This window comes from Molothrus ater, chromosome 8 (assembly GCF_012460135.2).
Source record: "Molothrus ater isolate BHLD 08-10-18 breed brown headed cowbird chromosome 8, BPBGC_Mater_1.1, whole genome shotgun sequence".
Taxonomy (NCBI): Eukaryota; Metazoa; Chordata; class Aves; order Passeriformes; family Icteridae; genus Molothrus; species Molothrus ater.
In genome coordinates, this window is record NC_050485.2 from 6,566,797 (window position 1) to 6,590,281 (window position 23,485).

At 40.0% G+C, this 23,485-nt stretch overlaps 1 protein-coding gene across 3 annotated transcripts in view; it reads right to left on the reverse strand.

Moving 5' to 3' along the window:
- Positions 1 to 23,485, reverse strand: part of ARID5B (AT-rich interaction domain 5B) — a 115,145-nt gene that overhangs the window by 59,166 nt on the left and 32,494 nt on the right. For all 3 annotated transcript variants that reach the window (XM_036385577.2, XM_036385578.2, XM_036385575.2), the window contains one exon: positions 8,999 to 9,229. In XM_036385577.2, coding sequence (XP_036241470.1) covers positions 8,999 to 9,229 — 231 coding nt within the window. The remainder of the gene's footprint in view (positions 1 to 8,998; positions 9,230 to 23,485) is intronic.

Below are 23,485 nucleotides of genomic sequence, written 5' to 3' on the forward strand. Positions count from 1 at the left end.
TTAAAATCTCTCAGACGTCAGCTCTGTCTCTCTCTTTTACCATCTTTTATGAGCTCCTGAAATACCTAATATTCATTCATTAAAGGGAAAAGTTTGTTACATTCTTACATAATGATAGATTCCCCTTTCACATGCAATCGGCTTGTGAAATGCCTTTGATTGAAAAAGAGAACGAAACACCCCCTCCCCCTGCCAAACAACTCTAAATTCAGAATGCTCACTCACTTCCAGGGAAATCAAGCATGCTGCCTAATATTAAAAAATCTCATGGCATCCAGGCAAGTTTAGCTCCGTTTTATGTTCCCCTTATTAAATTTCACCTTAGCAACACACAAAATCCTCACCCCGCTCTTTGCTTGCTTTTCCAGTTTCATGCTTGCATCTTTACTTCCTTAGTCCAAGCATTTAAAGGGGGACAGAAACTGATTTTTTTTGTCCAGCAGTTTCAGTTTCTTACAATAGAGTCACCAAAACCAGCAATCCCATGGAGGAAAATGCAACTAGAGACAAATAGAGGCTTTGATCATTTTTATGGTGCTCAAGCATAGATTTGGAGGAGAGAGAGAGAAATCATGATTTTTTTCTTTTCCTTTTATTTGCCTACCAGTAATTAAATAATTACACATAAAGAACAACAACAACAAAAAAGAACCACAGAAAAAGTTCTCATGAGTCATTTATGTGTTTTCATTCTTTGTGTAAACTTTCTGGCACGCCCTATATGCTTCATTTCTTGCTTTAAATAAGTAAGTACTGGAAAATATGCATAGTATTTGGAACCAAGGGGAATGACACATTAATTCGAAGTTTACTTTGCGTAAGTTTGCGTTTTCCAAATTTGAAATGCAACTTCAAGGAAACCTAAAACTCACCTTCAACCTCTGATTTCTCTCCCCCTTCACCCACGGATTATGCAGAAGGTATAAGCTATTCATTTAAGCAGCACAGTGAAGTATCATCATTAGGTGGCTTAGTTGCCTGGGATACTCCTATCAGCCTGACCAGTAGGGAACCTGGGAAGCGTGAGCTCCAAAGGGGGAAAAAGTAAACAAAGTAATGAGTAACAGTTACAGCTCCTTAAAATGTGTACATTAACCTCGCTATTGGGAAACTATTTGCTTTTTAGAGGCAGCACCCTCTGATTGAAATAATGATAAATATTTTGGAAATTCCATCTCAAGCCTAAATGAAATTACCCGAGTGCACTCTCAGAGAACAAAGCTTTTTAGTTTTAGTGTACCTTCAAATGAACTCAGGTAAGTTTACAAATGGTCTATACCTAAAAGACCATTAGCTAAAATTGCATTTGTTTTTATTGAAAGACAGCCTCAAGTGCTGACATGTAATATATGACATGGGATACATAATAATACTGTTAAACCAGTTCTGACATAATATTTCCCTAGGCATAATAACCACAAATGACTGCTTTAGTTAAGAACTAGCCAGAAAGAAAATAGAGCCACGTAAAAGTAGCTTTAACCGTAAATACCTCAACAATATTTTATGTCACTTTGTAAAAAAGTTAAAGGAGTCCCATAATAATTAACAACAAAAACTTCATGTTCTTTACTATTGTATAGCGGTTGTGAAAGGTTATTTCATAGTCCCGCAGCTGCCAATGCTGTAAATTATGCAGGCACCAAGAAGCATTAAGGAGAAATAATAGCAATTTAAACTAAGGCTGACGTAATTCATGATAAACAGTCATTGGAAAATATTACAATGTTGTCTTTTTTGAGTGGGTTTAATCAGAAGAATGTGACCATATTCTGACACAAACCACTCCACTTTTCCATTGTACGGGAATGGGGGCCCTTCCCTGGCCATAAAGGTTTCCCTTGCTCACTGCCACTGCTGAGCCCCAACACCTCAGGGACGCTGCTCACAAGGCTTGGGTTGCCAGTGGGCCCAGAGTTCTGAGACAGCTCCAGAGTCGGAGCAGGCCTGTTGGTCCAAGGGAGGCACAGAAACCAGGGGAACGGTCAAACAAGGATGTGCTAATGAAGGCATATGAGGCAAAAGAGATGGCTCCAGACTATGATGGACGTGGCTCACAAACACAACGAACACAGCCCATCTTACTTTTTGCCACGATCACAAAACATGATGTTGATAGCTGAATTGTAAAAACAGCCATCAACGGGAAATCTTATAAAAAAGGAATTAGTAATGTACATCTACAATCATTTATTGAATGGACACTAACAAAGAGGATGCATGTGTAGGAGATGACAAAACACACGCTATGGGTTACATTTATCAGGCACAGAAGAACAGCTCACTTGCAAACCCTCATTTGCTGGAACTACACATCAATTCTCTGCTGAACTCCTGTCTGGTAAAACATGTAAACCCCACAATAGCATCACATAGTCACTAAGCTAAAAAATTCACTGTAGTTCTGGGACACTGAGGGAATGCGCAGAAGCAGCTTTTCAAGCAGTACCTGCCCTTCCACTCAGCATCTGCGGCCTTCCTGAGGGCAGCAGGAACACGCATCCCAAATAAAAATCAGTGCTCTCCATCAAGGAGTTTTGATTATATAGTGAAAACTAATCTATCTTACTATTTATCCTGGTTACAACTATGCTTGCTAGTGAAAATGCACTAAAAAGACAGAAAGGGGTGGAAGCTAACAGCATTTGTTTCCATTGAAGTTCTTGCAGAGGAAGGTATTTTATCTTACTTTACTACATATTACTTATGTTCACTTAACAGCTTGCTGTTAACATTGGGTGAGATTCTGTCTTTGGTTAACTGGTGAAAATCTTGAGTAACAGCCTCAGAAGTGCATAGAGTTATGCTGGATTTACGCCACTAAGGAAGGCAGAATGTGACCCCTTATCAGTGCCTTTTTGCTTTGAGTATACAAATATTTTATGCATTTCAATGAGTGACAGAATGCAAAACTTGCAAATATTTATTTTTAGCTGTATGGGGAAAAAGCAATTAGAGCTAAAAATGTTAAGAATGAAGAAATCACTTAACAGAAGCAATTATGTTGGGCACATAAACAGCTCTGCCTTCAGACATTTTATTCAAATGCTGCAGAGCATGCTAGAAAATATCAATTGTTTAAAAAAAACCCCTCCAAATATTTTTTCACAACTGAAAAATCAATCATTATAAACAACATCTGGGGATCATTAATATCTTGCTCTACAGTTGAATTAACAAAATACGAAAGAAATCTGACCAGAACCCAGAACATTTCCAGATTCACTTTCTCAAGCTAAAAGCTCGTGTTTGCAGAGGTGGGGTGGGAGGGAAGAGGAAATGTACATTTATCTATATTGTATATAGCACTATTATGCATTAATCACTACTTCCCCTCCAGCTATGTCCTGTTTTTGTTTTGAGAGACCTAAAATTTGAAATATTTAGCTAAGCCACCCTGCCCAAGACCTTGGAAAAAATTTGCATATTTTTCAGACTGTTGGAGATGCCACCGTAAAGCTCCATCTAAGGAGCTCCCAGTATCCATGTTAATAAAATTCTCCATACTCCTCCTATTGCTGTTCTAAATGTTTTAAACATTCCAGTCTTTGCAGAGGACCACTAACACCTATCCCACTCTAATATCACATCTGCATTAAAACAAAGAAGCCCAAAGCATCTATATAGAAATTTCAGGTTTTTCTGAATTTCACTGCTATAAATTATCCTGCAGGTAGCCAAAACAGACAACAGCAATAATGCTGATACTTTACATCAGCTGAAAAACTTTAATAAAACACCCAGTCAGCTCAAATACAATTTTTGTACTGGAGCTAGTTTAAAAAGAAAAGCCAACTTTGACTCACACAAATAAAGTAAGTCACCAACAGGAAAACTGTATTTCATTTAGACTGAAAACATTCTTCCGTCCTTTTTTTTTTTGTTTGTTTTAAAGACTCATTCCCTGCCAAGGTTTTATTTTGTTATGTTTTTCCCCCAAACAACTGATTTTATCTGTGAGTCACAAACTTCTGTAAACTAAGATGCATAATGAGAGCAAAGACCAAATTTCAGCTATACCAAGAGTAATGGTACCACTCCATACCCTGGAGTGACCAGCTTTCAGGCTACAGAATTTTTCTGGCAAATGATCCATCCCTAAAAAGTCCTTCCTTCTTCATAATGCTGCTCTTCCATGGCTTCCCTGGCCAATGACAGGGAGGGTAAGTCTTTCTGAAATTGTTGGCTCAGAAACTCCAGCAGCTGGGAGGACTGGTAAGTCACCCCTCATTCCCAACCACTCCCTGCCAGGCCTGGAAGTGAGACAAACTGCCTTCGCCATTGTTTTACAGGGAGAGATGAGCTGCTGAAGGTTGTGAGGTTTGCATTTTAATGCAGATAACTTTTCCCCTAGCAAGCAATATATTGTTAAGTTTGGTTTGGGGGATGGGGAGGAGATAAGAGGGACCTGCAATGCCCTTTTGCACATGGATTTTTTTCAATGAGCAGTTTCCCTCTGCATTGCTCATGTTACGGCCAAATGAAGATGGTTAATTTTTCAGAGAAAAAATTGTATTTATACCACAGTAGGTTGTAGTTCTCTCACATTTTGCTATCAAATGTTTCATTAAAAAATTGGGTTTTACATGCAAACCCAAAACCTTCTCTTGGGCTTGAACATGTGTTTTGAGTACTCCAGGGACCAAGCACATTGTTAAACGGCATACTGGACCCAGCATGCTGTAAAAATAATCCAGAATGATGTAAAATTTACCAAACAGATTTTGAAAATTGAGAAGAAATAAGGTATTCTGTTTTCTCTCACACTCCTGTTTATAGAAAAAGCAAGGCCATCCTCACACAATGAAAGATAGCTTTTGGATTCATCTTTAGCAGACAGAATTTATAACATTTATCTACCAAAGCACCATGAAAAATTGTTCTGAAATTTTCACCTGGTGAAGCTGATGGAGCTGAAACTCACAATCACCCAGACCACAGCTGGATCACAGAAAGATCCTGGCTCATTGATGAGCCCTAGAAGCCACTCCAAGCCATGGAGCTGGCACAAGCCTGGCAACTGAAGTCACCTTTTTTGGACAAGCAAACACAGAGGACATGTGCTGCTCTAGCAACAAGTGCACACTGATTTATGCCCAGTGACCTTCAGATACACCTTCTGAACACTCACAGGCAGCTTTGCCTCCAGCTAGATCCCTTTGGTCTGTAATGAAAATTATTAGAAACCTAATTTTTTCATTCCTTCTCTCCTGCAGCACATATGACCACACAGCAGATGCCAGTAAATGATATGCATTTATGAAAGTTATTCAGTAACAGTAACCCCAGAGGCTGATAAATGGAAAAGATTTTGAAAAATGTCTTGAGTTGAAGAGAAATGAATTGTTCCTTTTCATTGCTCATGTTCATTTCATTATCCACCTGGACTGCTTCACGCTGGTGAGGACCTCTAATTGCTCTTATTTCAGGAGAGGGATATGTGTGCAGTTGGACTGCAGTCATAGCCAGGAACGTGGGCTATCAAGATATCCAAGCATGGTTTATGTCTTCTGCTTTCTGAACAGAAGCAAGCTCTTGAGCCTATTTGCATTCTGGAGGGGAACCCTCCAAGGCAGTTGGATTAACTAATCAGTGGTTATATCAACAAGAATGGGAGCAGGAAGCTTCCCACTCACAGCAGTCTTTCCTCTGTAAATGTAGAGCAAGTCCTTCTGTGGCAGGCTGCAAAGAAAGACATGCAAATGTTTGAGGCTTCCAGCTGCTGAGCCCATTCCTCAGCAGCCTGCTCCTCCAGCAGCCTCCTAGGTGGGATGCTGTGGCACACTGAACCAACCAGAGGAGAATTACAAGAGGACCGTGCAAGAAAACAGATCCTAAATATTCCTGTCCAGAGCACTTGGGCACATGCCATGCAGCAGTGGGCACACAGGGTAGAGGTCAGCACAGGCAGCTGGGGTGTTGGGAACACCTGTGGCTGGAGCTGGAGGGGAAGCTTAGCACAGCCTGAGCCTCACAGAGGCTCTATGGAAACACAGAACATGCACACAGGACTGCCCAAAGCCTTGCTGCATCCCTCCCAGTCATACCTGTGGCAGCATCTACAAACATCTGCTTCAAAAAGTCCCACACCAAAACAATATTTATTGGCAACAAAACTTAATTCTTCTTCCTCATTTCCACCTTTATTTATTTTTGTTAAACTCTACAAAAGAGGGGAAAATAGGCAAGGAGTATGAGAACAAGTCTGAGAACAAGTCAGAGCTCAACAAATTTTTTTTGTTATAAACTTATAATGAAAGTAGAGAGAATAGTTCCAGGAAAAAACATTTTGGTCTATTAAAACTACCTAACAAGGACAATAGCTTACATGCTGGGGGTTCTGTGTAAAGGTCTTTCTGTGTCTCATTTGTGATATGCTGTAGCTGTTGCAAAATACTCCAACATACAGAGAATGTGTAAAACGTGCCTCAAAAGCAATGCTTCTGAAGAAGATTTGGCATCCACATTGGAAACCAGTGCTCCAGTGCTTCCCCCATAAAGACATCAGCGGAATGTATTTCCCAAATTTTGCATTTGCTTTAGAGTTGGGAGAATTTAAGGTAAAAACAGTGAAATACACACTCCTGTCTTGTTCCTTCTGCACGCTTATTTCATTTGCAAAGTAAGAGAGGGACAAAACCTTCAAACTACATGTGTCTGGGTCTCCTTATAGACACCTTTTCAGAATTTTAGTCACCATTTTTGTAATCTGGCATCCCCTCAGATTTGACTGATAAATACCAGTGCCTTAGAGTAATCTATTTATCTACTGTACCACCCTGCCTCTGTTTAGGCTCAGCAGTCATCACCTTCCCCATGTGACATCAATCTACATGGTATCAATGTAAACTGTTTGTATAATGAAGCGTTGTACATTTTATTGTCCTGCCAGCAAAGAAAAGGATAAACTAGTACTTTGCCTGCTGTCTTCAACAAAGGTAGCATAATTGACACCATACATTTCGCAATGCAGATATGAAACCACACACTGGCCAGTTTTTCCTTCTTTAAACAGCAGGGCTTGCAAGTTTTACATCATTACTTTCATAATAAATACTTTTAAACCGCGTTTTTGGAGGGTTTTTTTTGGTGGTTCTTTTTTTTTAAATAGGGATTTAAAAAAAATCTGCTTCTTAAACCAAACTAAATTTTAAATACACATTATTAATTTCTATGGCTAAGATTTCTGTGGCTCTGGTTGATAATGAGATAATTGCCTCGCAAAGGTCAAGAGAATGGCATAGTTTGCTTTCAGAGGCTGAACAAAGCACTTGCTATGGTTCACTAAGCGTAGTTTCTGCATCATTCCACATCTCTTTGATTCATCTATTACTAATATTCCATGATACACTTGCATTATGGATCCAACTATTTCAACAAACCTGTAATCAAGGAATGACCCTGAATAAAATACTCCACAGAAAGCAGATGGTAGGCTCATCAAACGCCTTCAAGCCTAAAATAACCTTTCTCACATAAAAAGGAGAGTCAATTACAACTGAACTTTATATTCTGAGCTTGAGCTCAGAGTAAATAAAAACCAACACGATACTATTGTGTCATTGGACCAAACTTTCAGGGCATTTAATTCATTTTTTTCGCCACCCCCATCCCCTAAGAGCAACCAACACTTTTATTCATGGTTCATTCAAAACCTGCAATGTTTTGTGTGAGTGTGAGCAGACTTGACAGTTTGGGCCAGATTCTGAAAAATCTTGACAGCACAAAACTAAAACTACTCTCAGCAGTCATGTGCTCCAGTGACAACACCACGTGAGGAGGGATCTCCTCTGCCTTTTGGGAATGGAGTGGCAGAGCAGCAGAGCAGCACTACCTTACAAAATACCCCAATGCCATCACATGAGTCAGGGCTTTTCTGCTGTCACAACAATGCCTGAGCTGGGCACCAAGCTCAAAGCCAGTGTGTTCCAGTTCAGAAAAACAGGCAGATGACTCTCCCATCAGAAACATTCCCTCTCAATCTCATTATTAAATGTTTAAGGGCATCAACAGACTTTTTTTCTATAAGAGACTACAGGAGCTTCCTTGCAGAGATGGGGGGGGGGGGGGGGTCTTACAAGCAAAGGTGTACTCAGCACCATGCAGACTTTGCCAGCATGAGCCACAGAACTCATCCATCTGGTGATATGGGGCATAAAACTTAATTCTGTACAGTGCTAAAGAAACGACACTGGACCCATTACTGGGTGTCTACACAACATGCATTCTGCCACGTATTCAAAGCACACCTGCTATAGCTGGGATGATCTGACACCAAAAAAAACCCTGTGTGAAACTACCTGGTTGCTATCAAGTGTCAAATCTTGCAGTCCTTTTCCCCAGCTGTAAGGAGCTGCATACTCCTTTAGAGCTGCAGAGTATTCTCTATGCCTCTTGAATTAAGAGGTCACCTCCCCTAAGTATCTCTGCACTCATGAAACCAAGCTCCTAGCAGTGGTAAAGCCCATGTTGAACAAGCCACATTCCAGGATGACCAGGAACACACCAGCTACAGCTGACACTCTTACTGGGTCTGGGGAGCACAGCTGACAAGTGCTCTCTAACAGCAATGGGGTGTGCCAGGACTCCCTCCTGTTTTGCATCTTTTAGCATACTGCACCAACAATGACTTCAAAAAACTAACACACACTGTAATGCTTCTGGAAGACAGGCTAGAGGTGAATGGTTAAGGTAGATGAACTTCAAACCCAGGCAAGGTATTGCTCCACTCAGACCCAGTCACTGTGCTACACTCCACCCTATAACATTATCTATGATTGTGAACTCAAGTTGCAATACTGAGATCACCAGTGGCCAAAAGCCTTCAGTCTTAGAGAAGAAAGAGCATATTTGGTACTGATCATTTCAATCATAAATATGGTTATCATAAATCATGGTTCACTTCAAAGGAATCACATCTTCCCTTTGGAAATCAGTGGATACTTAAAAGAAGAAAAATGTCTTGTGAGAAAAAGAAAATAGCTGTGATGGGACTTACCAAACTCATCGCATATACTTTCATTTTCTATTAGGGTAGGATGATCAAATGTATCCCGACAATAGAAGATTTGGGGGTTCTTGCTTGTTACTGCAATGCCTCCAAGGGCTAAAACGAACTGGTCTGTCAGTATTGACGAGGGCTTGTCCTGGATGCGCTTTAACATGGAACGGTAGCGACAGTACTGGGGGTAGCTGAGAATTAAAAGGTTTGAATCTTCATCATCCTCACCTGGAAGAACAGAAAAAAATACTCTTAGTATATCAGAAAAATATAAAACAAGAGCTGTACCTCAAGTATTTCAGAAAAACTCCATTTTCTGAAGTAAGTTCATCTTTTCTCAAGACACAACTTTTATAGCACAGTGGGTCTGGAAAGAAAGGTTAAAAACCAGTAATTTAAAGAAAGTTTATTAAAACAGATTATTTTCTGCCTTTCTGTTCAGTTTTTCCACAGTTACTCACAAGGACTACCTGGATGAGCAAGAAAACACTGCTCTGCTGAAGTTGGCCAAGGGCCTTAATCAAAGTGTTCTCCATACTTTGCCAATTTGACTGCTTCAATAGAAATATAATCTGTAATTTTTACTCAGTTCCCCATACAGCTTTACTACACTCATGTTTACATCAGTTAACGTCTTTTAAAAACAATAATATACATGCAGAGCATACAGCTATTACCTCTCCTTTGAAGTCCCTGATACTGGCAACTACCAAAGACCTCTGGGCCAGGGAGGTGGGCTGACCCAACCTGGTCACTGTTGCTAAACCCCAAGAGGTGGAAGCAACTTTTTTCACATTAACTGCAAATACAGCAGTTAAAATAAAACTCCTACAGAGCACAACAAGCAAATGAATTTTCAAACAGCTTGCGCTGCTGGGCTCAAAATATAAAGCAATCTAGACCTCAGAGCTTTCCATTCCTCCATGGTTTAGATGATATCACATATGAAGGTGGCAGATTTTGAAATAACACAATCAAGTGTCATCATATAACCAGAAGGAAACCTAAGAGGAAAAAAAAAACTCAACTAGGGATACAAACATGAGAAATTACTCATCTGCAGGTATACAGCCAGTACTCAACATAACTTCTTTTTATGTTCATTTATCTCCTCAGGTACCTAACTGAACATGGCCTTCCAGGCATGCCAATGAGGACAAAGCAACAGCACTCTACATTTTCTGTTCTACTCTGATTACTGAATAACTCAGCTATTTCTTCTGCCAGAGACAAAAGGTCTACTATTTAATCCCATTACCGATACTGAAATCATTCTTACTCCTAAAGTAAAAATCACTTCAGACATTGAAAGAAAAATCAGATCAGTTCTCTCCAACTAAATATGATGGCACCACTCATCTAGATTCAAGTGAGGCAATGAAAATGTTGACACATAAAAGGCTAAATTTTAAGAAGTCTCTGGAAGCAGATATATCACCTAGAATGTCATCACTGCAGAGGAATGCGATGCTGTAGAAAAAAAAATCAACACGACAGACAGACTTGCAAGGCACTGTCTTTACTAGCACAGCTCCTGAAAGCAATCACTTTTAAAAACTCAGAACTCTCACCACTATCCTGACATAGGTGAGGAGATAAAACTGTTTGTGTTAAAAAGAAAAAAAAAAGAAAAAACTGAAGTAAGGGTAATACATTTTGGTAAACAGCACTGGCATTTTCTAAGAAAATAAAATTGATGGCCCTAAAACCTCTTTTGGCCAACAAGGATGTGGTCATGCTTTTCTTTGTTTCAACAAGTATCCCATAAGCCTACACAACAGCACGATTGAGCCAATTGCTCCTGGGAATAAGGCTCTCTCTTCTTTATTAGGAAACTCTAAAAATCAGATCAGGAAAACTGTTCTAGGAATTAAGAAGCACATGATCCGTCCTTTAACTCCTTCGAGAGTTGCACGTACGCCTGCCTGACAGTTATTACTACTTTATACCTTTGTGCAGATAGTGCTGAGCTGAATCTGTCGATCTGACAGCACTTTTCTCATGCCAGGATGTGGTCAGCTTTTTAAACAGGGTGTATATAAATGTATGTCCCACGTGCCTTTGTAGTAAACCATTAGTTTCTAGACAAATGTGCTGCAAGTCCCTGCGCAGAATTACACAAACTTTGTACCCCTGACAACTGACGACTTAACTCAAACCCCCTGGCATAAATTAAAACCAAGTAATTTTTACAGGATCACTTTCATATATGCTTGTGCAATTCCAATGAGTACTTTGAGATGCATTTGTTGCCTTTCCTTTTTTATTCCAGGTTCAATAGATACATCAAAGAATGAACAAAGGCTGAATAAACTGAAAATTTGCTTAGTGAAAGACAAACACAGTGTTCCTGGAACAAAGATTTTTTTCCTCAACCACGCCCACATGAGAAAAGAGAAATCAAAGCAGACCAATCCCTAATAAAATGCAAGCCCGAAGACGAACTATTATTTGCTTTTATCAAAATCTTACACGTGCCATTTAACGGTGGACTTATGAATTTTGCAAGTCTTTTTCAGAAATACGATCAGAAAGAGTTTACTCTTAGGAGAAGAGAAGCTCAAAATGTAGATCACATTCCATTAAAATTAAGAAAAACAACATGACTTCTATAAACATACAATTGAGATATTAGGAAACCAAGATGCTGTATTTTCTGAGTTTCATTTCAGATTCCACAGACAGAACATGGTAAAAGATAATACCTACAGTATTCTGCTTGTGAGGCTCAACCGAAATTACTCTAATCCTATGCTTATAATTGTGTGGTTTAATAACTTCCTCCAACATCAACTTTTCATTTATTTCTATATTTCAGGGCTGAAAACAGAGAAACTGTAATTAGGAAGCAAAGTTCCACCCCTGCCTTCCAAGCAGTGCCTATATCTGCAGAGATATAATCCAACAGTTCCCTTTGTCAGGGGTAAAGAGAGCTGGGATTTGGCACAGCCTGGCATTTATGTTGGATTACATGTTCTTCAAGTTGTCTTTGTAAGTAAGAGATGCATGAAATGCCAAACACAATGAATCTATGCAAGAACTGACTTTTCAAATCAGCACAACCATTTTTAATATGTAAGGCAAGACAATTAAAAGCCCTAAAAGAAAAAAAAAAAAAAAGCCTGTTAAAAGGACGAATTCCAAACAAATCCATCTAGAGCCAGAACTACTTACAGAGAGAGCAGAGAAAAAAAACCCTGTAACATGCTTTTTGTTTGCTTGTTTCAGAAACATCAGCCTATAATGTTATTGCTAACTGCCATAATCTACCCTCAACATCAGTAAGCATTATTTCTCTTTAAAAAGACCTTCACACCAGGATTTTATAGAGCTTGATGGAAAAACTATGCATGTTCCTTCCTGTACCTAATTACCTCAACTGAAAAAGCTGCCAAGTATTTTGCCCTTTAGTTCTTTTAATCGTATTAGTGCAAATGCATTTGGATGCCAACAGAAACAAACATTTTAAGATTTTTGCTTAAAAGATTCCAAATATGTATGAGGCTGGTGCTATGAAAGCACACTCCACTTCTTCCCAGAAAGCACAGTTAGTCTTGCAGAAGAAACATGAATTTGTGCCTCTTGTAAGACTAAACGTCTAGTTTCGACCCAATTTAAGTAAAATAATGTCAATATGAACTGCTCTCACAATGATTTATGCTACCTTCTGTTACTTTATTACATTAGACATTCCTTTCTCTAAGCTTTATACTTTTTGCCGTCCTCCTAGCAACCACATAAAGGCTGAGTACCAACTTTACACGCCTGGCACCCTTCCAGGCTCGATTGTTATTGATAATTATATTGAAGTTTCAATTTAATTGCTACTCTGTTGTGACACAGAATATTTTTTGTAATTAGGCTTTTCCCATTTTCTGTCCATTCATTTTTTGCATTACTGAAAATTACTTTTTCGGGCCAATGCCCCCCTCCCCTCTGTGAAAACACAAGCAGAACAATGATACAGATAAGGGTCTGTACATCTGTTACTATCATTAACAACTCAGTAATGTGAAGGGAAGAAAAAAAAAAGGGGAAAAAAAAGCTAAATATAATTCCTCAGAAGGTAAATTTTTTTCCAGTTTAAGTGCTGTTTTTCTTCTTACAGTTACTCAATGATTTCCTGTTCTAATTACAAGACATTATACAGAAAGTAATTTTTAAAAAGGAAATGTACCAGCACAGGAGGCTAAACAGAAACACTTGCTTGGTATGGTTTGAGATTGCAAACTTTTACATCTCTTATCAATTTTCTGCTCTACCTTTGTACAATATATTATACCACACATCTACCATTTCTTCTGAGGCAGTTAACACAAATGTATACATCAAAGGGCAAACAACACTTGCAGTTAAACTGCAGGCAAAGGAAAAAAAAGAAAAAAAAATCAATTTTTTCCTTTTCCATGTAGCTGGTAAGTTGGAGGCAAGCCAAGCCTCAGAGTGGAAAATATTAAAAAGTTAAAAGAAAAAAAAGCAGCAGGCTTGATTAAAAAGCAAAAGAAGAGATATTCAGTTCTAGATCTAAATGAATAACCCACAAACTATTTCATAAAAACATACTGTGACGTAAATTACACATCAGTATTGCACTGTTGTGGTTATTTTGAGAAATGGCTTGTACTGTAAGTCAGCTGGTAAAACCCCACCCTTAATGATTTTGTAATTCTCCATACAGCAATCAACTGGAGCAGTCATGAAATTGCCAAGAAGGAAAACAGACAGAGCGGTAGAGAGTTTGTAATAAAAAGATAATGTACTTTTAACATAACAGAAGTAGAAGATTGGTTTTATTAACTAAAAAAACTACTTAAAAGGTCCCAGGCTTGCCATTTGTTTTGATAAATGTTGACACAGATCTTCGTAAGATAAGCAATGGAAGTACCAGGGGAACCAGATAAAATGGGACAATGCTTTGGTGTGTGGGTAGCAAATTGAGCAAGGGAGCTCTCTGGAATACAGAGAGAAAATGAAGGAAGTTGCAGGGTTCTGTCCACAGGCTCCTCTCCCACACAGTGCCCTCGCTCCTCTGCCTTCTTTCATAACCCTCTGTTACTAAGGGGGTCTCCCTGAGGATTCACATATCACAATTAGCTTATCATTGCTTCTATGCACAGCTTTGACCATTATCATCAATATGCAGTGGATACAGAGGTAATGAAGGATGCACCTGGGTGTCTGAGGGACTGGTGAGGTGCTGAATGAACACAGCTCTGACCTCTGTGATGGGAGGTGGTCTCCTGACTATTGCAGGGCAGTGTGTTCACTCACCTTCCAACACCCTCCAGCTGTTAACATCTAGTTCTCCTTCTCTTGTTCTACTCTGGCAATGACTTTCTGCAGTACAGGCATGAGAACACAAGTGTAGATGAAGCAAAGATGTGTAGCTCACCCTTCAAAACCAGTATCTGCAGGTCAGACAGGCTCTACATATATCAGAGCTGCCTGTTCTAATAAAAACCCAAAGAAAGAGAGCACAGTTTTCAGCAGATGGAAATGAACTTATCACACAACTACCAAAAAACCCTGAATCTATCAAAAGGTCCAAAAGCAACAGAAACAGCAGAACAATGGAGGAATAACTACAAAGAGGAATAAGAAACTGGGTCTTTATGACCTCAAAATCTTTAAGAGGAATCTTTAAGAGGAGTGATGCAATGAGAACACCTTCCCATATCATAGTCCAGCTATAACTTGCCAAACCCCTCCAAACTTCCAAGATAACTGCAGGTGGCCAAGCAGCAATGACAGTCATCACCTGCACCTCTGGGGATTCCTGAGAGGGCAAGGACAGCTCTCCCAGTGAAATAACCTTCATGGGAGGATCATGCCTGGCTCCTGCCTGACCACTTCTCACACTGAATCCTTTGCACAGACACAAGGCTAAGAACCACAGCAGGAATCCACGCCCCACAGCAGGAATCTGCTGTGGACTAGGAGCAAAGGCTGAGGAGTTCAGGTAGCTCATCATGGTCACAAGGCATGCTCTAGCACAGCGATCCACCCTCTCTCCAGTGGTTAGGAAAGATTTCTCAAACACAGCTCTTCCAATCCACTCTGCTTTTTCATTCCCATGGTCTTTATTCACACTAGTAAAGACACTCAGTGTGCCTCAGCTGGCTAATTAATCAAAAGACCTAAAAATATTAATCTAAGAATGGTATTTCTCTCACAGATAAATGCAAATACAGTAAGTAATGATTTAGCCACATGAGATGGGACAGGAAATCTGTGGTTTTGGTTTTAAATAAATTTGGGTAAATTATTGACACAACAGGGATACCTCTTTGTCGGCAGGACTCATGCTCTCATCCTTGCTTTGAGAACCCCCCTCTATTTGAATGCTAATGCAATCAAGAACAAAGGCAATGTGTTGCAGGATACAAACACAGTGATTACATTTATGTTTACCAGATAATGATGGTGTTAACAAGTTGCCTGTAATTCTGACATGGACGTTTGCCTGCCTGATTCTGCTTTTAAATTGATCAAAAGGCAAAAGTCATTTCTGCCAATAGTGAGAATAAAATGTACAGCCTTTCTGCATGTGTCAGATATTTCTCCCCTTTTAAGGAGACAGAGCTATTTCTCAGAATTTCATGCCACTTCCCCAGCCCTCTGTTTTCTGTCACAGTGCCAGCAGAGCATCAGCCTTTCAAAGAATTCCTAAGCTTAGTTTAACATTTGAAAGAAAGAGAATACTTACAAATCTACTGGAGATTGAAACTACTGTTCAACTGAACAGTAATACAGTCATTAAAAAAAAAGAAAAAAAGACAGCAACATCTAATACTTATTTAAAGCACGTGGTTGAAAAATATTTTTCACTCGGCTATTTGGATCAGAGTTGTTCTACTCCTACTTAACGGGGACAGATCCAAGTATCTTGAGCAATGACTGACAGTATGTCCATATAATAAAATATTCTATAATATTTATCTCACTAAATCACTTGAAATTCAAATCCTAAACCCAATTTTTGAAGAAGACAAAAGAAGTTTAATATGAAAAAGTTTCCAACCAGATATTCCACATCCTTTTCAGACCCTAATCCTATATTCAGCTCCTCATAACTGCAGCTCCAACCTTGCACTCCCAGGATCCTTCTGCACATTAGGAAGTGCCTCATAAACCTTATGAGGTGTTTCTAGACTCAAAAGAAGAGTGACTGACACTCGTCATTTCCAGCTTTTATATAACCTTTCCATCCACAGGCCTCAAACTGCTTTATGGAGATGAGTAAAAATTATTATCCCCATTACACAGAGAGAGAAACTGAGACAGAGAGAGCTTAAAGGATTTATTCTACAGCATCAAGCAATTTAGAGTGCAAGGGAGAGAGCAAAGAGGCCAGGCAGAAATTCTTGTTGGGAAATTTCTGGGTAAGTGGGAGATCCCTAAATTTCCTCAAAAGGGAAGTGACTATCTCTGGTCACCCCAGCCAGCCTGCCTGCCTCCCCCAGAGATGGGGGGGCATGGATCAGGTGGCTCTGTGCTGAGGCTTCTCTCTTACCACAACCATCTTACCCGTCTCACACACTTCCAGTGACTCCTTCATTCTATGCAGCTGCTGCCCAGCCGGGATTATCTCCCCCTTCAGAAAGGTTTTTAAGGAAGCAGTTCACCCTCGTGCCCAAGGCAGGTGACTGCTGTGACAACAGCTGGAGGAACCCCAGAAAAGCAAGCTGACACTGCGGATGTGGCTGTGAAATCACCTCCCTGCCTCCCAAAATTTCCTTCTCTTACTCCTCAGGACTCAAGCATGGGCCAGCCCATGTCCAAACAGCCATGGATGGCTACAGAAAACCACTCTGATATAAAAGGTTTCTAAACTGCCCTATTAGCTTTCTAAAGCAGATGGAGATTGGGGGAAGGGGGAGATTGATTGTACAAGGGAGCACATGCTGCCTGTCCTCTTGAATGTTCTGGGTCATGCAGACCATTCAGGTTGAATGTGCATCAGCTTTAAAACAAGTATTTATCCTGGTTGTCGTGGTTACTGATAAGCAGCTTCAATTCTGCTGATAACAAAAAGAAGAAAGAATTAAAAAGGGGAGGGGAGCTGAAAACATAATTTGGTAATATGACGAAGCCAACAAGAGGAATTAAATCACATTAAACAAGCCAATTGTACTGTAAATGGCTCTACCTCTGTATTTGCTTTTAAATCATCTAAGGCTCTAACATGGCAGCTGCTTCAGTTTTAACAAACAAACAGTAAAAATCCCTTTTAATAACGAAAGAAAATAATTATATACTTTGCTTTAGCTGAATTCAAACATAATTTAATTTTTCCTGAGGTGAGATTTGCACAGGGAACAATCAGATAATAAGTGTTATCATTCTCACAGACAAAACTGAACCAGCACTTTGCAATTCAAAGTGCTATTTAATGCACTGTTTTCAGCAATCTCTGAACACCATCCAACATACCACTGAACTACACTCCAGTACTTACACATAAAACCTGATCCTGCAAATACTTGAGCATGGGGGTTATGCTATGAACACAAGTACTACAGCTGAGGTTGAAGTCACACATTCCCTACAGCACTGTTGGGGGGGTCACATCCTCATATCCACTAACTTTCCCCCCAACACCTTCTCATCCTCTGTATTATTATTACTATTTCTATGATCATGTGTCTTGGTCCCCCTTTCTGATGTGTGGCACTGTAGAGAGAAAATACTGGAGAATGAAAAACCCTACTCTGGTGGAGAAACATGCAACTAGAGCCCCTGGCAAGAGAGGGGCACACATTTTTACAGCAGTGATAATTAACCACTGGAACAATGAGCTCAAAGATGTAACAGACTCCCCAACCCAGTGCTCAGGATGGAACCTCAAGATATTCTGTGGACCGATGAATTTTATTCTCATGGTCTGTTATCTGTCTCCTGTGCTGAAGAGGCCAATGACAAATCCATACTTGTGTGGCATGAAAAACTGAAAAGAAGTGGAAGGTCGCTGAGAGTTAAACTGAGTTACTGGGTTTAATATCAGACTAACCAGGTCTTCTGTCATCTCCTCTCTCTTTCACCTCTGCACACCATTCAAACATAAATGACAGACAAGGAAACGCAAGCCCTACTTATAAGGGACTGATTCATCACCTCTTCCTTGCGGCAGAATCAACCGCCTTCATTTTCCACTGCACCCAGAAGTATGAGTCAAAAGCCTTATTTTGGTGTCTCACACGGGCTCTTTCATTATCATTCTGAAAATTCGGAGGAACTGCGCCCTCCTCGAAATAGCAGCGGCAGAAGCTGCCGGTCCCAGAGCCACAACACAAGGGGTGGAGGGTGGAAATGGTCCAGTGATTTAAACATTCAAGCCCTGCTTTTGACGTTTATGCCCTCTTTGAAACCCTTAATGAAGTAACAACCCTGTTAATTCTGGCAGGGTATTTAATACACATAAAAACTGCATTATCTACTATTTACAATTTACTACACATGAGCAGTATCTGGCTCTGTATAAAAATAACAAGCTCACTGTAACCCTCCCCTCCCTAACCATACTGCTGATTTCTTTGACACATGGAGAAGTGAGAATAATTACATTTTACTGAGTGCGTCTCATTACACTGATTTAAGTAAGATTTCCAAAGCTGTAAAAATATGCTTTTCAATTTCATTTGTTTCTAGCATTTCACTATGAAGACAGTTTGTAAAGCCTTCAAAAATCATCATCAATATAGACAAAAATTGTACCCTGCTCATGTGGACATTTGACAGAGGGATAATAGGGTCTAGAAACACCACAGTCAGATGTTGCTTTTCTGTTTAATGTTTCCTTCTGTGCCAAACATAATATAACAGACAAGTGTTAGAGAGACATGCAGGGGGGAGTCTGAATAGAGAGCTTTAAAAGAGGCCCTTAATAGAGAAGCTGTATGCTTAGTCTTCAACAATATTCAATAGCAATTTATTTGCAGCCATTTTCTCATGTAACCTTTCACACGGGAGCAGATAAGATAGAGCACAACACAATTTGTCAACTGCCAGATATGAACAAAAGAAACCATTTTTAATAAGCTTCAGTGGCCCCTTGTATTTGTTTTGCAACATGTTAATAACTTTTTTGGAAGCCAATCAAAGACAAGAAGAGAAAAAGAAGTCAAACTGGGAAACAAAAACCACAGTTTAAGAATTTTACAGATAAACTCGTGTTATCATCCACAGTGTAATAATGCTTAAACCCAGGAGTGGCACAAAATTGGAATTAGAAACACGATGCCATTTCTTTTTTAACAAAAGAGCAATTACAAAAATGCTAGTGTCATATATACTTTTTCAAGAATTTGCTGTCCTCTATCTCATCCCAATGGAGCATATACCTGCTCCCCAAAAGAACCTTACTCAGGTTCCTCTCCTTTGCAGTGAAGAGATCACACTTAACATGAAGACTATGAGGAAAGGCCAGACAGGAATTGCCAAACTCCAGGCCACTGACTCAACTGCCCTGTACCATGCTTCCCAACTCCTTGGAAACCCTCACCTCCTAACTGAACTTAGGTTGCACCAAACAGCCCCCAAATTGTTGCTCATGTAGCCTTTTAACGTAGCCTTAAAAGCTGTTACAGGCATATGAGTAAGTCTGTGGTTGCTCATAAGAACTGTGGTTGCTCATTTAATCCTAGTCTGCATCACAACAAAGTAGACTGGAGCTGAAAGGGAGTAATAGTATAAAGGTCTAAAAGAAAAGGGAGCTAACTTACACCCTTGTCTAGGATACAAGGATCAAAATCTGAGTGATATCCTGTATAAGACAAAGCAACTGTGCTGAAATTTAGCAATGCCAGGGCCTTCCTGTGTGACCAAGGTCGTATAATTAGGTATTCCTGGGGCAAAGCCTCATTTTGATGGAAAAAGAATTAGTTGTAGGCATGTGAGAGCTTGTGGGACAATTGCTCCTGACTCCTTCTCCCTCCTGCAGGCACAAGAGAAAAGGCAGAGAACCTCCTCAAAATGGTGTCTACCGATACCTGTGCAAAAATGTTTCTGCAGGAATGGGGTTCAACAGTGGGTTCAAATGCTCATATGAGCCCTTAGTCACATTTTTAAGGTAAGGGCCTTCTGGTACTGAAGAAAAATCAGAAAGCACCAAAATCCCAGCAACATATGCTGAAAAAGCTGATGAAGTGTTAAGCAATTTCATTAACATTATTAAAATAGAGAAAGTTCCCTTGGAAAATTTCACACAGGCTTTCCCGTCTCATTGCAAATTACTCACGGCCTGAGAGACGCGTGAGGAGCAAATGGAGAGAAATAAAGCTTCTCTCCAGGTAATTTGGACCAAGTCCTAGTCTCACTGGTAGAAAGACCAGGCATGTGGGCTTCAGTGAGAACAGGGCTGGGTTCTTTGAACTAGATTATTATGGCATCTCTAAGAGAGGTACAAAAGTATACGGTGAGAGAAGATGCATCAGAGAACAAAAGAAGCTGCCGGTCAGATGACAGCCCTCCTTGTTATGATGATGAAAAGACTCCCAGACTTCAGCAGACACACACCTGCAGAGTTTAGGATCCTATACCCAAAATTAGATTTTGCCTTCTAAGGACTTTGCAAAGGAGTCTGTTATCCAGTGAAGGAAAAGAATGTAAGTATTTGCTCTTCAAGAAAGAGGAATGAGAAAGGGCTCCCTGTGATGGGAACATACCAACCCAGCCCCACGCTCCTCCTGAGAACTAATACAGGATTTCTCTTCCTCTTCTGCAGGACCAGGAAAACATTCCTGGAAAAGAGGAGAAGCCGTGCTACCTGAATTATCGGAAAAGGCCTCAGGTGGAGGCAGGGTGAGAAAGGATTTCAGGACAAGTTATGCCTATGAGCTGAAGGGAACAAGCAAGTATCCTCCCACTCTTTTCTCTAGGCAAACTCTCTTTCCAAGTTTTCAGAGCGAGTCTCCAGCGGACCTGCCCAGAAAGGGCTCGGCAGAGCCCTGCCGATCTTCCAGAAACACCAGAGCTTGAGCTCTGTTCCCAATGGGCTGTGGACCCACACCCAGCAGAAAGGAAGGCTCCCAAGTAAGAAACAATCGTAACACACTATCTGCTAGTCTGGAACCTGCTCTAATAATAGATAGCGCTGCCTATTTCAAAGCACTTAATGAACGCTAATTAGTCCTCAGGGCATTCCTATGAGGCAGGTAGACAGATAAGTATTATTTCCCCTGTTTTACATATGAAATAAGCTCATCAGAGATGTTCTGACTTGCTTAAGGCCACCGAATGAGTCACTGAGCTCAGCACCCAGCAGGTCCTGGCTCCCAGACCTGTGCTCAGACCTCTCAGCCATACCTCTTTCACAAGTGCAAATCTTCATTTCAAACGTGGAGGGAGAAAGGAAAGATCAAGGAGGGGTAATAACACTGGGAAAGAATTTTCTCTGGGAAAGGAGCTTCCAGAAGAACCACAAAACAGAGTTATGTATCTACTGAATGCTAGATACCAAATCTAGAACAAAGAAAGAGATGAAAAACACACTGATACAAAATTGTGTGAGTTTTTATTATTTAATCTATTCAAGCAGTCAGAGCTATTTATTGTGGTTCATAACCACCACTAATGGCAATTTATTAGCTTTACATTCCTAATTTCTCAAATGGTCAAAGCTCACAGTCCTGGCTGCACACAGATGCTCAGCACATACATGTAAGTTACATGCCCACACCCACAAAGTTCCACTGAGATGTTGCTCCACACTACAAATCTCTGTGACTTCAGGCATCCTGGGTAGGCAGGAACATTATCAATGGAACACAACAATCACAACAAGGTTTTGTGTCTCTTTGGGAAAGAGCAGCAATGGTTCAGCCACCATGTGCAAACAGCCAGAGCTCACATGACACCAGATATTACATGGCATTACATTCTTCCATCACCAGGCTGCTGCATCACCCACTACTTAACTGCCCTCGACCAGCACAGACAGAGCTGGGCAGACAATGCCCTAAAATTTTAACACTCCACATCCAGCTAACGTTTTCCACATTCCTGAATGCGCCCTTCAATGACTCCTTCCCTTTCAGCCCACAGCCCCATAGCCCACGGACACACAATTAAGTGAAGCAGGGTCCTTGAAAGAGGGAATGCAGTGCAGCAGTCCCTCAGAACATTCACTAATTGTTTGTGCTAAAAATAATAATTTTGCTTCTATGAGATTACAGGACCAATCTCCAGGCTAGGCAAAACATTACTTCTTTTTCAGAAGAGAAAAAACATTATTTATACAGTGCATTACAAATCTCAAATGGTGATGTTTAAACACAAGTTTGATGAACTATATGCAGCATAATACAGCTGTTTTGCATTTTGATTCCTTTATTTATAGACCACAGCAAATTAATAACTCAAAAATGTTGTTCCAGGCAAAGTAATGGACACACAATAAAACTATTCATTTCCTCAAAGGTCACTCCAGGAGAAACATACATTGTTTCGAAGCCTACCAACAATGCTATTGTTCCAAGGAAAAGTGAAAATATATAATGAGCAGTTAGTACATATATCTGCAGTGGAGACCCTGGGCTAATTTAAAGTGCAATCTTAAGGCAATCAATCATACTCTAAAATTACTTCATTTTCCAAACTGTTTACACTTTTTAAGTTACAAATCCACTTTCTGCTATTTCAACTCACGATTTACAGCTACAGATTTAGCCTGCCTTGGCTTGCTGCCAAACTCTAGTCATGAGGGAGCTAATGATCTGAACAGATCAGTGTTTTATAATGGAGAAAAGCGCATGTAAATTTCCAGCATGTCTGCAAGTAATCAAGGCATGCTGACTATAAATGAGGCGGCCTCACATTTATTTTAGGAGAAATATCTTAAAGCCCCACTTTTTATCCAGGCCAACAACCAAAAAAACAAGAAAAAAAAAAAGAAAAAGAAAAAAACCCCCAATCCTTTAAAAAGGTACTCCAAGATTATTCCAAATGATTCTAAATGAAACTGCTAGGCAAACAATATGTTAAAGAATAGTACAATAGCTAATTTCCTTTAGTGTTTCTATCTCTAACCAGATCATATCCTTATCATGGCAAGCTGGAACATTAAACTCTCTAGTTCATGGAATCAAAACACAAGAGTGCTTCATATTACATTATAGAAAAATGAGCCATTCCCTACAAACAAGGTCAGATTTCTGGAATGCCAAAGGTCTACATTTAAACAGAGACGGGAGGAGGGGAGGTTTTGCCCACTCCACTTGCTAAAAAACAGTGGGAGACTAGACTAGCAATTCAAATTTGCTTTAATAGTTAAAATGGTAGAGGGAGAGTAAGAAGTCTCTTCAGAATTGATACTTAAATTAAGTATGATCTTTATTGTTTCATTACAGTGGCATAGCCAAATAATGACTTTGTGTTACTGTACAAATAATGCCGGATCCTCATTTTCTAGCGGAAATAATTACTCTATTCTATCATCTTCTGCTTATATTCAACCTACACCCCCTTCCTGTGTAGGCAATGGGTTGT